Here is a 17167-nt window from a genome sequence, read left to right as displayed (position 1 = left end):
AAAGTCGAAAGACAATAAATTGCGTGACAACTTTTCATTTTATTTTCATACAACTCTTTCCTTTCTCTTTCCTTCAGTGCGAACTTGGAAAAAGAATTTTAATTCTATTTGGGTAAACTCAAAATCCAAGTTCAGAGACATAACTAAAGCTTAGTCAAAGGAAAGCACCTCAAAATTATTTAAACGGAAAAATAGTTGTGTCGAAGCGATAGACACAGAGACAGAGAGAGAGAGCTATAGTGAGGGCCCAAAATGCAATGCAGTCGGCTTTTGGGGGGCCAAACAAATGAAGCCCCAAAGCAAAGTCGGGCACAAGTATAAGCTCTAGCTCTAAAACAAATTCTGATGGTGTGCATGACCACTGAGCGTGTGTGCGACACTGTGGAAATGCACTTGAATAAACACAAAATTTTAGTTGAACGCATGCAAGACAGATTAGAGTGGGAGCATTGGTAAGCTCTCTCGCTCTCTCTCTCTCTCTCTCCGTCTAGTTGAGATCCTGCTCTTGGTTTTGTGTGTGTGTGAATACTGGATTTTGTTGTATGGCAACAAAAACAATTTTTGGTATTATATGAATTCCTTTTTTCTGTTTTGTTTTACCGAATAGAGAAAGTGGTCCAAGGAATAATTTCCGTTTCTACAATAGAAAGCACAAACAAACAAACAAACAAATGGATAACATTTACCCATTTCCAATTTGGCAAAACGTTTTGCATAGCATACTTTTGTGAGCTACCTCAAACGACTGGAAAAAGTTTTTTGTTTTTATGTGTGTGTGTGTGTGTGTGTCTGTATTTTGTTTCCTCTTTGGAGAATGTGCTGCGGCTTATCAACATAATGGAAACTTTTTTTGATCGACCAAAAGTACGGTGTCATTTTTATGGAGTTGCTGCAGCTTTGTTTTTGCGACCTTTTGGCCTAATGAAACGGAAACACGCACCGAAATTGCCTTTCCCCCTCCCCCCTGCACGGGATTCCCAGGGTCGAGGTTGTCATGTCTTTGGTAAAACTTTTCACTCCCATATATTGACATTGTCGACGCCCACGTGGGCCCACTTTCTGGTCACATAAAACTCAATTGGGTCGTTAAAAAAAATAAAAATGCAAAATGTGATGAATAATCAAATAATTGTATTTAATGCTTGCTGAGATTTTCCAAAAAATTGCTTTGCTTTTTTCATTTTAGAGTTTAATATTTTTCATTATGGCGCGTGATTGACTTTTTCGTTTTTATAGTAAAGCTTAAATCTAATGCTAAATGGTGACCCATTTTTGCAATTATTGCCAATAAAAGAGAAAATGAAAATATATTTTCATCTGCCAGTAGAGCGTTTCAAATTCCCAATTAGAGTCTATTGGACGCAAACTAATTTCATGCAAATTGCCAGAAAATTTTCCACTGCCAAAATGTGTTTTTTTTTTTTGCTTTCTGTTCTTTCAACTTTTGCGAATTTTCTTTCAAGCTCAAATGCTGTCAAAATTGTGCGTAACGTAGGTGAATTTCAAATTGAAAATTGCCCCGCAAAAGAAATCGAAGTTTCTACCATATGACACAATGATGGAATTTTTTTTTGTTTTCCCCTTGTCTTTCATACACTACACTAATAAGCGGGTCCATTCGTTTTGAGGGTTCTTTGAAACTATCCAGCTCCCTTTGTCCAAGGAAAGGGTGTTAAAGAATTCGTTGTGCTTTCTTCTTTTACTCTGTCATTAGAGGAGATTAATGTGCTGCCGTCAACGACGTGTCATGTTCTCATGGCTCTCGTCGATGCTGTTATGCATTTGATTGGCATTTGTTTGTGCGCAAGAATCAAGTGAATGGCCAAAACCCCCCGAAGCAACCCCCCCTTCCTCCCCACAATCACTCATTCTCGTGAAAGCTTAAACAAATACCTGTCAAAGTCGGTAAACTGCAAAGTGGCATTGCAATTAAAGGTATTTCCCATCATCCATCTCCGGTTTAGCCATCGCATAATCTCTTCACTTTACTGCTAGCACTCAACAGGTAAATGGCTAACGTAATTTCATGGGTTTCGACCAGCCACAGTTAGTATTTTAATTAGCCGTAAGTCGATATCCACACACACAGAAAAAAATGGCCATCAATGACAGCCTTTTGATGTGACACTTGCTACGACACACGCCATTTGGTGAATGTCAATGTGGATGCTGTCCAGTCCCAGTCCCAGTACCAGTCTCAGTCTGAGTCCATCATTCCAAGTGCTAGTGCCAATGCGTCACCGCTAAAAGCCTGGGGGCCAGGAGTCATACGAAAAGTCTTGGCGACACTGTCATGGGCATGTCAAGGGGGCCATCTGATATGCTGACAGTTTTTACTCGTTTTACTGAAAATATTTCGAATTTGGCCCTGGCAGTGGACTAAGTGACAGCTTTACAACATTTTCAGCTATGGCTATCTATTTTTGTTCGCCCATTTAGTCAACGAGAAATGCAAAATTCGACTGATTGATCAAAGGTAAAACACTTAAGCACTCGGCTGTTTGTATTTACTTAGCCTAAACATATAAACTTATCAGCTAGTAGGTCCGGTCCTCTCTCTACATATTTTAGTATACATGAACTCCATCTCCATCTCAATCCTCGTTGCAGCGTAGGTCACAAGCCTCCTGTGTGCAAAAGCGATTGCGATTTCCATTGCAACCCTTGTAGGTGAAGGGTTTGCATACTCCCTTGTCGTGATACCATCGAGTCACGGCCTTGGTCTGATCTTTGCTGTTGCAGTAGTTGCCCTCATTCCGGCCCACATAACAATTGACATTGTCTGCGAATTTGGAAAAGGCAACAATTAATTGGTTGGTCGATTCGGGTTATTAAAGATGCCATAAAATGTTTCTTTGTTTTTCCTACGCTCCAGATGACTTTGCATGCAATTCAAATTTATTTTTAATTATACATCAGTTTCTATGACAGAGAATTTCATAATTCACTGGCCCATTGGCCAGTCATAAGAGGGAAAAATAGAAAATGTATAAAGATTTCATGGTAAAATGGCTCAATTATATGAGGGCGGAAAATGTCTCAACTACTCAAGAATACACTGAGAAAAAAAGGTATTTCAATATACAGAATGTGGAAAATAATTGAAATTGCCAAGAAATTGTCAATACAAAGCATATAAAATCGAATGTAGAGAACGAGAGAGAGAGGGAAGAACTGTTTCTATTTTTTATTTAATACAAAAGTTGGCAAAAAACCAACAAGCAAAAAAGGTGTTGAAGAATTTTGAACTAATGTCAAATTCCACACATACTTTGGCAATGAGTTAACTTAAGGTATTTGTGGCAAAGAATTAGTTTTACCTAACTATTGCAAGTCATTTGACTTTTCTTCGAGTGTAGGAAAGTGGAACGCTATTTAGAAAACGTTCAATCATTTGCAGGTAAGAAAAGTTCTTTTTTTTTTGTTTAAATTTTATACTGCACTTTTTGGTCACAATTATTATTAGTTTACTGCTTCTCTAACCATAGACACACTGGATGGACCATATACTTAGGTGTATATATAGATATATGTATGTAATTGGGAGCGCACGTGGACTTACTCAGCTCTTTGCAGGTTCCCTCAGTGGCCCCGTTGCCATTGCCGTATGCCAGAGTTTCCGTCGTCTGTGTCAATAGAATGATGGACAGCAGACAGACAAATGCCGCGCTGAGGAACGTCAAATTGATTTTCAATTTCATGTTTTTCACGCGGCAGCGAATGGACGCAAAATGAAGCAGAACTCTTGCACACACAATGTATTTAGGCCTTTTTGGCTATTTCAAAGTTGCTCTGGGTTTTTAAATCTTTAAGTATTTGCACATATATATGTATGTATGTATGTATATTTCTAGCTATTGCTGCTGCTTTTGTTGTTGTTGTTCTTATTGGTATTTTTAAGTAATCTGTGCTACTTTGACGGAAGAAACAACACTGTGGTCCAACGAACCGAGTACACTGAGTTGCTGGCGAAGCGAAGCGAAAAAACTGAACGTTGGCCAGGGTAAAATGTTCAGTTTATATACGAAATGCCGGAAATTGTTGCCAGATTTTGTCCCGAAGAACCAGAATACAGAATAGCCGAACAAAAATTGCTCACAGTAGATAGTTTAGTGTGTTTACCTGTTGTTCTTGTTCTTTTTGTTTGTTTTCTCTCTTCGAAAATATTTCGTTTATTGAGCGCATGACAATTGCCTGGCATTTTCAATCTATCCAATTGTCCAATTGTCAAATCGTCCAATTGTCTCATTGCTCATTCGACCAATCGTTTTTGGTGTCCATCAGTGCTAAGTGTGGTAGTCTATTTTTGGTCACCCAAAAAAGAAATTGCACTTAGTCTTATCTTGGGGCGTTTACTTTGCGCTCGTTTGCATAATTTCCAACTTATTGAATATTTTCCACATAATTAATTTTAATTATTTGTGTTTCTTCTTGAGCGTTTGAATTAATTTTCGTTTGGCAAGGAAAGGAAAAGGGCCCAAAAGGGTCGCCACTGCAGTCACAGTCACCAGGGATCATTTCCATTGTCTCTAATTACAATGGCCGGCATTTGTTTTCCCCACGTTTTTTTCGCTGCTTTTTTCGGTTTTTTTTTGGATTTTGTTGGCTCTTGTCTCCACAATTTGGCAAGTGGTTTTAGCTTTTCCTTTTTGTTTTTCTTTTTTTCTTCCTTTTTTTTTCTTTTGCGAGACGGGCGCAAAAATCAATCTTAATTTAAAATTCAATTTAATGCGCTGCGTGCATAAACGAAGTTTTTGGCATCTTGTTCTCTTCTTTGTTCAATGACCATCAAGCGTATTTGGTTCACCAATAACAACAACAACAACAACAACGAAAAAAGAAAAATAACGATATATTTCGGACCTGAGGCTGATTCATCAAAGAGAAATCACATCGGGGTGTCGCATATCGTCCAATATTTTTATGAAAAACCTCTGTGCGGGGGAGAGAAAGCAAAAATAAACGCAAATTTATCAAATGTCAAACGGCTATTTTCAGCTACTCAAAGAGAGAACTAGGCATATGAAATTCCTTGAACATGCTCCAGGATCTTAAAGTTGTTCCTCTATTTTATCCATGGGTTCTTTTTTTAACGCGTGCATTAATTAAACGACTGTAAAATTCTAATTTAAAAATTCCTATAAAATAGGCATTGCAAAAGGGTCCCTAACTTATTCAGAATAAATTAAGGAATAGTTTAAAATATATTTTATATAGTTTAGTAATTTCTTTGTAATGTTATCATTAATATTTACAGATTTAAGCCATTCATTCTGCATGTGTAACCGCCTTTTTCGCTCTTTGAATACATTTAGACAAGTTTCTATGTTTACCCACACACACACACACACACACATACATATATATTTACATGTATTTCTATATGAATTTTTCAGAAGCTCTGCTCAAAAGTTGAAAGTTTAAAGTTTAATTCCTTAGAAGTTCTTCAAAGCACTTTCATTTCGAAATGAAGAAAGTTTGTCCGCTTACAACAAACGGAAGATCATAACTGTAAAGCGTATAACTAAACGGAAGTCTTTAGAAAAACGGTAACAGGTATACAAAATCAGTCATGTGGAAGAGCTCAGCGGGTCGGTAGCGGAGGATGCCCGCTTGTTCGCCCGCTTTGTAACTATGTACGAGTAAATGCCATGACAAGCATGGCCAAACGGGGCGGATACGTGATATATCAGCATCAGTAAATCAATACTCAAATAAGGCTCCTAATCAATCGGGATAATGTGAGAGAAAAGCACAGAAAAAACACCAAATTTTTGTAATAAAAATCACACACACACACACACACACACACACACACACACACACACACATACATACACAGAACATGAAAACGCCAGCATAACCGACAGCTCTTGGCCACGTTTGACTTTCGTTTTTGGGCTTCATTTTTTTGACTTTTTTATACCATCATTTGTGATTTTCCACTTGTTTTGACCAATTTGCCGATTTTGTGATTTGTCGTCTTTAATTTCAGCCGAATTTTTCGATGCACTCAAGCAAAAGATATTTAATGGCTGCACTTGAACGTGCCGAAGAGTGGCAGGGCTCGAATGAAGCTGCTGACTAAACCTCTTCTGTACCTACTCTTCGTATGTATTTATTTTCTCGCTGACTCAATCATTATGCTGAGCTTTTTGGGGGCGTGGTGGAGAGAGAGAGAGTCCATATTGAGCTGTGGATTTACCTTTGACAATGCATTTCCTTGAAGCTATTTGCATTTTGCAAATGCAATCTCTCATTTTTTTTCCCCTTCTTGCCATTCCTCCTACTGCATATAATCTCTGATTTTTTTCTTTTGCGTTTCTCGGCAAAGTTACTTTGTGGCACTCTTGGTATCCATTTTTTCAGTCCATTTTGTTTTGGCCTAAAAATGATTTTGTTTTCCATTTTTCTACCACAAATTGAGGAAATGGAACATTTCAATGATTTGCTTCCGGCTTTCGTTATTCTCCCTATTTCGTTTCAACTGCTGCGCTTCTAATCTGCCTCTCCACCTGCTGACCCAGATTGTGGGGTTCTCTTTGAGAGAGACCAGAGAAAGAGTTTTATTACCTCTAGCCTGGCTAGGTAGAGTTGTCGGTTAGTGCAAACTTAATGACCGTAAGGTAGGAATTTTTAGAGTAAATCATTTATTTGAAATGTCAACCACAAGAAATAAGTTTTCGGGCAAATATGTGTACTTACTTACGTTGCATTAAAGTAAATAACCTTAGAGATTAAATTAGGGGGGAAAACAGACTCCATGTGAAAGGATTTGAAGGAGTAAGCTCTAAGCTCACACAACATTGGCCCAGTGACAATGAAAATCTGTCGACTTTGGCACAGACAATGGGCGTTAGCCAAAAGAACATCGAGTATGCGTTGTGACCATCGTTCGTTGTGTTTTTTAGTTAAAATTTCGCAATTTGCAATAAAAATTCCATTTTTCCCCCTTTTTGGAATTCAGTTTTGCTGCGCACGCCTCAGCTAAGCGGTTGCCTCTCCCATCCCTCCATCCTTGCCTTCTTCATTCCATTACCAATACTCTCGATGTCCTTGTGGCCTTGCGTCAGCAAAAGGATACGCAGACCGTGCTATCAACCGGCAATTATTATGCGTCGTGAGCTGCACGTGCCCCAAGACTTTGTCTCTCTGTATGTGTGTGTGTGTGTGTGTTGGGGCGTGCCGACAACAATTTAATATCAAAACATATTTTACTTGCATGCCAAAGAAGCTATGGAATGCGCTCAAGACGCTGCCATAGAACAGCCTTGCCTTGCCCTGCCCTGCCCTGCCTTCCTTTCTAGAGGTGTCTGTATCGTAATTATTTTAAAGCCATTCTGAAGGCTTTTACTGCCATTTGCCAAAAATTCAACCACAAAAATTTCGCTCCTCATTGAGAGAGATATTCCTTAGTTATGTAGGCGCCTGCTGCAGCTGTCTTTTTTCGATCTTCTACCATTCCACAAAAGGAGATGCTAGTATGGGTGGGAAGGATTTAGCAGGACCATTGTTGATTTCGCTCATTTCCGACTCAAATGGATTTTGATTGTCTGCCTGGGCCATTGCCATCGTCTTGGCTTAGCTAGTTTTTTTTTGGGACGTGTCTACCATTTGTCTGCACTCGTTTTGGTGGCAGCCAAATGACTTTCTTTTTCTTGGCCATTGGCCGTTGGCTATTTGCCGTTGGCTGTTGCTTTGAGGGCCATTTGGTTTTATTGTAATGATTTCTATTACCGCCATGGTGTGTGCAACTTGCAGTTGGCAGTTTACGTGGCCATCGTCCTTAATGAGTAGTTATTTCCGCTTGTACTGGTAGTGTATTTCTTGATTATGCTTAGCCGTGCTCATTGAATGTCCTTGTGTAGAGAGAGAAGTTGTGTGGTAATCAAAGCGCCTGCTGCTGCTGCTGCCGAGACTCATCGTTCAATTAATTGCCCAGTATTCCTGGCTTTGGCATAATTTCATTAACTTGAATGCCTTCTAATTGAATTATGTCATTTTTTCATATTACAAACACTGAGAGAAAAACAAAAAATTTAATACAATTAGAATGAGTGTGATGCCATAAAAACTAGCAACTATTTGGCTTTGGATTATCTTTGCTTTTTTTGTAGCGGTAACATTAGTTATATTAATTCGCTTTTCCATTTGACCATTTTTTTTTTCAATTACTGTTTAAAATTTTTTTGTATTCTCACTTTTAATTTTTTTTCTTTTGCCTTTGGTATTAATAAATTCCATTTTGTTACTGACACAACAAGAGATAATGAAATGAGTGAAACAAAAAAAAAAAGAAAAACCTTTTGGTTCCTGTTTTTTTCGCTTTGAAATGAAATACATAATTAATTTTAATGCGCTTTTCCGCTGCTTTTATCATTATAATAATGACAATGGCTTAAATTATGGAATTGGTAAGTGATTTGTGGCAATTTGTTGCTGTTCCATTTCCACCACACACATACATACATACTTATATATTCACAGTTCTGACTCACTCATCATAAGGCTAAGGCGATTTACGAGGTTTCTTTCAAAAGTAACCGGATGTCAAGGTTTTCTAGATTTTAACATTAAACCAAAAACCTTTAACACATTGGTTTGTTTTCGAAGTTAATAAAAAGAGTTTTGGTTAGCGTTTTTTGCCTTTACCTTTAAATTAGAAGTCTAACAATAAGAACTAGTTCCTGTCCATGAAATTCGATTAGAATGTGCTTAGTTGTTAGTTTAGATGATTCAGAATTTGAGGATGGACTTAAATTCAAAGTTTCTGTGTTTAAAATCATTCATTAAGAGTAATTAAGTTCTAATTTCAACATTTCGATTTACTTTACAATATTTCTTAAAAGAAATGTGTGTTTCGAGTTCGAGACTGGAAAGATTAAGAGCAAGTATCCAAGAGAGTTTCTAGTTGCTCTTATTAGAAAAAAATTTCGAGAAGAACCTAGTAAATAGATAACCGAAATGTATTGAAACTACAATAAAGATTCATAAACACAACTAAAAAATTATTTTAGGAGTGAAACCAATTTTTGTAGATGTTGAGAAGTAACCAATTTGTTTAATTTTCTATTCTATTCTATTCTATTCAAACCCACCTCGCATAGATGTACCTACAATTTTTCACTTTAATATTGAGCTTTTCTTTTTTTGCTTTTCTTTTTTTGCTTTTCCGTTTTGCCCGTCTAACTAACCACAAAGAGTGCACGTGTGAGTGTTGGTGTATGAGTGTTCGTGTGTGTGTGTGTGTGTGTCTATACGCGACATGCTGCTGCTGCTGCTGCTGCTGATGATAATCAATTTTCGAAATACGTTTGGGGTAGAAAATTGTTTACCCATTTGCCCCATGCTCTAGCGAATTCTCTCGCACCCATCTACCATCAAATTGAGAATGCAAACAAAAACACAAATGGAAATTGAAGTCATTTGTGTAAGCAATCGCTTGGTTCCTGCTTGTGAGCGGTTCCTGTCACGTTTTGCTTGCTTAGAAGGATTAATGGTGTTGCAATTTATTGAAGTCTACCAATCGGGTTAGAGATGTGGCATGGGGGGGGGTTTGGGGTAAAATTCAAATTAAGCTCGAGAGGGAATTTCATTGAATTCTTAATGGCAACTGCATTTCCCCCTTAGATTTCCTCAGATTTCCGCCAACATTTGTTGCTTGTCAGCGTTGGGGAGTCAGTGATTGAGCTTTCTCTTTGTGTGTGAAAAGTTGGCTAACTAGCAATTGCTATAAAAGTTTTAGCAACCTTAAATGTGGCAAATATTAAAGCCAAGAAGCAAAAGTTATGCAAATTGAATGCAGCAAAAGTTGCTTGTGTTGCATGTGATTTATGTGGTTGGGGAGTAAGCGAGAGAGACAGAGAGAGAGAGAGAGAAGGGGAGAGAGACACACAAGAACGAAACTGCTGCTGGGCCATTCGTTTGCCAGGATCCTTGGCCTATAATGTAATTCAGCAACAGGCAGCGATTGCAGCAACTCTCACGCACACACACACACACAAAAAGAAATATATATATAGCGATGAAATGACTATTAAGGACAAAAGTAACAAATACAACCTGGCAATTTGTGGGGCCCCAGCTGTTGAGATGTTGTAAAAGTTTCTATCGAATTTGACGCTAAAGTGGCGTAAAAACATTTTTACAAATGGCCGCAAATGGCAAAAACTTATGCGCATGTCTTGTTGTTGTTGTTGTTGTTGTTGGTGTTGCTGCTGCGGCTGCTTTTGTTGTCCTTCCATTGTTGCCATTGTGAAAATGTGGAGCATCTCTCCATGCTGTTGTTAAATGTGAGAAATGCAAATTTCCAAAAACTTGTTAATATTTGATAAGATAAAAGTTTTGCAAACTGCAATAAATGCGCAAAAAAAAGTGTACAAAACAAAGCAAAAGAACAGAAGGAAGGAAATAACAAAATCGCTGTCCCATTCTACATACCAATGGGACCATTATGACAAAATAGAAAGAGAGAGAGAGAGAGAGTTCCTAATGGTATGAGCAACCAAATATAGTAGTTACATATGCTTCTCATAATAGTTCAATGCTATCGAATCTATATTTTTGTTAGTTGAAGCAGTGAAATCGTTTCTTTACATATGTAAGTTGCCTTTAAAGTCCTTTGTAGAGTTCAGGATACCAGCATTAAGGGGGGTTTCTACCTTGTTGGGCCGAAAAGGCGCTTTTAAGTAGGAATTTTTTTTTGAGAAAAGTATAATAGATCAAGGAATGAATTTTTCCACAGTTGTTGGGAAAACTTTATTCTATGTATAAAATTTTTTTTTCGGCGATCCGTGAAAAGAGGGAGGTGGGGGGAATTTTCCAAAGGCATCCCCATTCCGTCCTTATGAAAGTCCTACCGTTCGCAAATGAAGTCTGAACCCAAAAATTAAAATTTTTTCTTACTCTAGACATTTTTCCGCAGCGCTGGTAGTAGAATTGGGAAAAAATGATAAAAAATGAAAAAGTTATCAGCTTTTTTAGAAAAAAATTTATTTTTTGCCCATTTTTCGTTACTAATTAATTTTTTAAATTAACAATTTCTAATATTTTTGGCCAATTCTACTGCCAGCGCTGAACAATATCTTAAAGAACATGTGTAAAAAATTTCATAGCAATTGGTTAATTTTTGCGCCCTGTAGGACTTCTATGAGCTCCAAAAATATAGTTTTGCGCACCGGCACAGAGCGCTTGAGACCACTCAACTTAACGGCCGACAACTTTCGTAATTTTACAGATTTCAAGTTGAAATTACACAGTATTCTTGAAACATATACCAATCCAAAAAGGCAATAAAAAAAAATCGAAATTTTTTATAACACAAGGTAGAAACACCCCTTAAGGCCTCTTATTAATCAATATTCACTCGTACACAATGATCATATTGTTTAGTGAGTAATTATAGCTAATCTCCTTCAGTTACACTTATCAATTGGATTAATCATTGGGCATTGCCTGTGCCGTGAACTTAATTTTCCGTACTTTTTACTTCAGAGGTATAGTTCATACAGGCATAAACCTTATTTCATATTGAATTCAAATCTATTAAGGTTCCCATGCAAATATTCTCACTTTTCATTACTAATACTTTCCATTGTTTACTTACAGACTTTACTGATGATTTTCCTTCATTCATTTTCCTTACATTGTTATGTAACCGATTAGGTCTGATCTGAATACGTTACACACGCTCAAAACTAAGCTCTAAGTAAGTCCAAAATATGTTCTGCAATGCCTTCATTTCATCTCTGTTTTCCATCTGTTTTGGTGTGTTTAATATTCTGGAAACATATCTGGGTATTTTGCCATTGGCATGGACAATCCTTTGTTTTTGGTTCGATGCTTACATATGTAAGCAAGAATCAGCCTTGATTCAGTTCGATATTTATGCCGCCACATAATATTGTTTACACATAATTTGGTTATTAACGCAACGCCAACTCGATTCTTTTAAAAAGGAGAGAAAATCAATTTTGACTGCAATCCATAACAGACGTTTCAGATGCTTCTCTCTGTGTGTGTGTGTGTAAACAGTAGAATGTCTTTATTTGCATGCAAGTGCAATAAAGCATCATCCAACGACAACAACAACACCTTATCTGTGTGTGTGTGTCTGGAAAAATGATGTTTTTCGCTTGAAAGGGAAAATTCTCATTTTACATGCACTGCAATTTCTCGCTCACTTCAATTATGCAAATTGTATGTATGTCGAAACCAATTCGCATTGCTTGTCAGCTCGTCCACAACTGATATATATATATATATGTGTGTGTGTGTGTGTGTGTGTGTGTTAAGACCCCGCTCTGGAACCAGATCCAACTCCGCATCCACATGTACATGTCCATCCTGTGCGTTGTTGTATGTACATGCAATTAACATCATGACGACAGCTCAACCGACGGATATTCTGATGGTCTTCGACCGAAAAGAATTTGATGCCAGACAAAACCAGTGGAATCGTCACAGTTTTTCCACCCTCACCCTCATCCTGGCAAAAGGCAAAAGAACTCATTATAATTTTCTTCATTTCACTTTTTCGTTCGTTGCCATTCAATTCAGTTTTCGGTGTTCATTAAAAGCAGCGATGCGAATGCCTTTCGTTCTTGTTGCTTGTAATTTAATTTACATGAGCTGCTCCATCTTCCATCTTCCGGGGGAACAATTTGGCTACAACTAAAATTATCTGATTGTGAGGCAAAAAGTTTTTGGCCAGTTACTCTCCCTCCCCACCCACGCACCACTCTCTCTCTCTCTCTCATTCCCCTGCTTTATTAATTACTAATGTGAAAGTTTTGTGTGTCCTTTTTATCCAGTCTTTTGGTCTTACTCTCTTGCCCTTGTCTTGTCCCTTCTCGGTTAGAAATTATGAGTAAATTTTGTAGACCATCCGATTTTCTGGCTTATGTCCAAAGGCAAATCCCTTGGCCAAGTTGCCAACTTTTGGAACGAGTAAATTTTGCAACTTGCCCAAGAAGTGTTAACTCAATCAATGTGTGCAAATATTGATGATGGCCAAGTCAGTGGTGAAATTAATTTAACTTTAATTGGGCTTTGAACCAAGGACCAAGATATACATACATACATAGATATTTACTTAGCATTTTCCCAGTCAACTTGCTCTAATTGACCAGCTATCGGAACACTATAATCCACACTCACATCCAAATAGTAATGAGGCCAGACGGTCGGGTCGGTCTGCTCTTTTTTAATGCCATCTCGAGCTTAGGATCTATTTACATTAGCCTCTGAGCGGGCAGATGCTTTGATTAGCAGATTGCCCAGGAATAAAGTGGGTCAGACCGACTCCAAATGCAATCAAACTGCATGACTTCCACTTTGGCTGACGACTAGTTGTTGGCGGGCCTTAGTTGTGGCTAACTTTGAGTTGGCCATAAAAACTAAATGTGTGCTAAATTTTTCAGCTTCAATGGAGCGCACGTCGGACTCAAATGTTGCATTAAAAAGTTTTTCATTTCACCAACAAGAAAAAAGAAAAGCAAATTCAATTTAATTAGAAAGGGAGAAAAATAAAAGGAAAGGTAACTAAATAAAAGTCCCTTCCAGTCCCCCGTCCCCCCTCCCTTAAATTTTGATGGTGCCAGTTTACGTTTGGACTCGAAACAGTCGGTGCCCAGCATATGGCCAAATCATATTTAAAATTCGGCGGAAAAAAAGCGCATCAAAGGAAAGAAACTTGCCAGCTGCCAACATATTGAATGGAAATCAGCTCGGGCAAGGTAAATTTGATGGATCACCCACAAGCGTAGCGGCACCGCAGCCGATAACCTTCACAATGGAACACAAAAAAGAAGAAAAAAACAGAACACCATTCATCGAATTTGGTATGCCCTTTAACTGAAACATTTGAAAGTTGAATTTATGTTTGGGAAAAGGTTTCAGCTCGGATTCGTTTTCTTTTAGCAACAACTTTAATATACTCGACTAATGTAAAGGTATACATAAATGGAAATAAAAAGGCACCGCCCTCATTTTCTCTCGCATTTTTTGCCATATTTCATATTTTACATTCCTAAAGTGGCAGCTTATACATTTCCTTGCCATCGATTTGATGAACTTGGCATGATTTTTGTTTTGCCAGCTCATTATTTGTATTTCAATTTTGAGCGTTTCACCCCTCAGACCTTATATTTATATTCGTAGATGCTGGCCCTAGCTGGTCTTAGGCTTCGCCTCTTGATGTGTGTGTGTGTGTTTGTGTGTGGCTTTTACTTTTTGGATTTTGCGGCTGGGCTGCCACTTTGAATAACAATTCAGTGAAAACTTTTTTTCTGCGGCTGCTTTTCTACTATGTAGGTATATATGTAGATGAAGACGCAATAAAAAAGTTACTTTATGCTGTGTCTACGTGCTGCCTTGCCTCTTGGCCAGGTTAGCCTGCTCACTGCTTCACTGTCTATATCCATAGAGTCTATGTCTGCTTGCTGTGTGTGTGTGTGTGTGTCTGTGTCTGCGTCTGTGTGTGGGTTAAGTGCGCCTTGTTGCGGTTGCGAAAATGTAGATTTACCTTAGCCTGGCATCCAGACTAGGACTTGCATGTGAGTTTGACATTGGCAGTAGCAGGACTCGTAAAAGCCACTCGCACACATTTACGAGGCAAAATGCAAATAGAATGCCTGCATAGAAATGGAATTGTTCTGGTTGCCCAACAACGTTTATCGACATTGAGAAAGGATTTTTGTTTTTGTATACAAATTGTAAGACTCATTGATGGACACAAAGCACCCACAAAAAACAAACACACACGCACACACACACACACACACACCTTAAAGTTACCTTCAAGTTTCACATAGTTGGTGTCTCAGTTACTTTAAGTTCCCAAAATGTACAACACGCCCAGGTGTAGATTTTGCATTTAACCAAAAATTTGTTCTTACTTTCGCTTCTTCTTCGTCGTCGTCCTCGTGCTCGTCATTCTCGTTTGTTTGTTGTTGTCTGTGCGGCTGTTGGACTGTCCGGCAGGTTGGCATCTTAAATTTTTATTGCAAGGAAAGAGGAATCTTTAATAATTGCCCTCTGGGCGCACATAAAGAAAATGTGTAGCAAAGTAAGCAGAAGTACAACAAGAAGAAAGCACAAAGAAGTTGTTAGGCAAAATAACCCAACGCAAAACTATTACAAGCATTAGACAATTTCCCTTACCGATACACACAAACACACACACACACACACACAGAATCGTAGGCGAATAACAGGTGTGTGCTCTTGTATCTATATCAATGGCTTTCGCAGTGTTTCTCCTTTTAGCAAGGGCGCAACGAGGGGCTCCATATGAAAATTAGATGTTTAAAATTTGCTCTGACTAAAATTTAAGACCAGATCTAACTTATTTAAAAACTCCATCTATAACTTATTTGTTCGATATCATGAATGATTACAATTAGTTGAAATAAACTTTTTAATTAAATAGTCAAAAAATTGTTGCATTTCCTTTAGCATAAGGGGCAGTTAAAAAGAGCTGCATACTTTTTGGGATGAAACGTTTATATGTCTTTTTGGGTTTCAAAAGATTTGTGTGGTGAAAAAAATAGAGAAAGTAAATTAGTCACAAAAAATACAAGAACATTTTTTGAAATTTAAACAAAAATTTATAATTTATTAATATTATTTAATATTTAAATAATTTTTTGTATTTTTGTTAGGTAGTAAATGTTTATGTAAATGCTGTGAACTTCAAATAAGTCTTAAATGTTGCTTCTTATCCCCTTTCAAAACTACGCCAGTGCCGGTGCAAAAGACTCTTGAGAGTTTGCCGGGCACAGGCAATGGCAATCTTCGTCTTCTATGCCATAGCCCAAATGCCTAGCTCTCCTTGTGTGAGGTTGTGTGTATCCGTGGATGGGTTCGGTGTGTATGCACTGCAGGTGTTAACTCGCCATCAAGAGAAAATTGGCCAGACTTTGAGACTCAGGCTCAGGCTCACGGCCCACTCCACGGCCTCAATGCGGAGGCAAAAGTTTTTCCTAATTGCAAATGTCTTTGAGCGCCATTAAATGAACTGAGAAGTCAGACGGGAGTTTTGGTAAGAGAGTTTAGGCCAAAAGTAAACTTCAACATTCAGTTCATAATTCAAGCGGCAACTGTTGGCAACAATTGCAAATTGACAAGCTTATTAATCGCTTAATCGGCTTGCAAAAGTTTAATGTAAATCTTTCGAATTAAATCGTTCTTTGTTTTCTTTACCCAAGAACATAACGGGAAAAAAAAAACAACTATGGCCGGTCGGTAGTTGGCGAACATTTGACGTCGGTTCTTGGTCCATTCATTCTCAAAATTTTAGCTGTATTTTTTTTATTTTAGGAGCGAAACTTTTTGGTTTTTCTGACTGGGGAAACTTTTTGATAATTGCTCTCGTCGAATGGCCTCGACTGAAAGGGTTGTCGGCCGCTTATTGAACCGCCAACATAAAAACAACTCAAAGTTTTAGCCTCTGTCGCCTGGCAACTGTGGGTATGATTAATATATTTTGTTTATATACAATAGTCTTATTTCGGTTTCTCTCTCTGTGACGCTGTGTTCTGTGTGTCCTGTTTGTGTATTTTGGGCTTTGCTTTAATGAAGAAAGAAGTCTGAAGCTGCAAAACAAAAACACTTAATGACTTGAACATATCATTCTGTCTGCTTGGACTAGCTTATCTTTTCCTGCCAATCCCCTTCGCTCCGCAGGCTTTGAGCTCTGGGCTAAGTACTGCCACATCTTTGTTGTCTTAATCACAGCGTTTGTTTTGCAGTTGACAATTTCATAAATTAGAATAAAATCCACCGTCAGATGTGGGGGACTTGGATTCCCACTCCAATCAGCCAACAAAATATCCAAGGGAGTGCAGCAACAGCAGTGAATTGCAGAACAAGTATATTTTGGCTTTCTTTTCTTCTTGCACGCTAGTCGCACTTAACTTTCATTCTTATGGCCCACTGGTAACTAGAAAACCAGTATTGCGAAAGATAAAATATTTAAGATATGGCAAGCAAGACGACTTAAAAACTTTTTATACGTTTTATCGATGATTCTTTCGACAGGCTCCCACCTCTTGCTGGCAGTGTTTAAGCAGAGCCGATTGTAACTTGTGTTCTATTAATCCATGCCTAATGCTTTAATGAAACTCTGATAAACAAACTGTTATGAACAACTGAGTTGATGGAAAAA

At 38.0% G+C, this 17167-nt stretch overlaps 1 protein-coding gene across 1 annotated transcript; it reads right to left on the bottom strand.

The window, feature by feature from the left end:
* Positions 1 to 2466: 2466 nt before the first annotated feature.
* LOC6649866 (major allergen Ani s 1) lies at positions 2467 to 4644 on the bottom strand. Its single transcript, XM_002072194.4, has 2 exons — positions 3563 to 4644; positions 2467 to 2782 (listed from the first exon to the last, which is right to left on the bottom strand). The coding sequence occupies exons 1-2, from the start codon at positions 3699 to 3701 to the stop codon at positions 2595 to 2597; spliced, it is 327 nt and encodes a 108-aa protein (XP_002072230.1). The 5' UTR covers positions 3702 to 4644; the 3' UTR covers positions 2467 to 2594.
* Positions 4645 to 17167: the final 12523 nt, after the last annotated feature.

Source organism: Drosophila willistoni, chromosome 3R, assembly GCF_018902025.1.
Source record: "Drosophila willistoni isolate 14030-0811.24 chromosome 3R, UCI_dwil_1.1, whole genome shotgun sequence".
NCBI classification, from domain to species: domain Eukaryota; kingdom Metazoa; phylum Arthropoda; class Insecta; order Diptera; family Drosophilidae; genus Drosophila; species Drosophila willistoni.
The sequence above is the reverse complement of the archived record's forward strand: the minus strand, read 5'-3'. Positions and strand labels throughout refer to the sequence as shown.

Bases quoted from the DNA above. Each gene is read 5' to 3' on its own strand.
- LOC6649866 (XM_002072194.4), bottom strand. From the start codon at position 3,701: ATGAAATTGAAAATCAATTTGACGTTCCTCAGCGCGGCATTTGTCTGT. The intron at 2,783-3,562 runs GTAAGTCCACGT...CCAAATTCGCAG, and splicing joins GGGAACCTGCAAAGAGCTGA to ACAATGTCAATTGTTATGTG.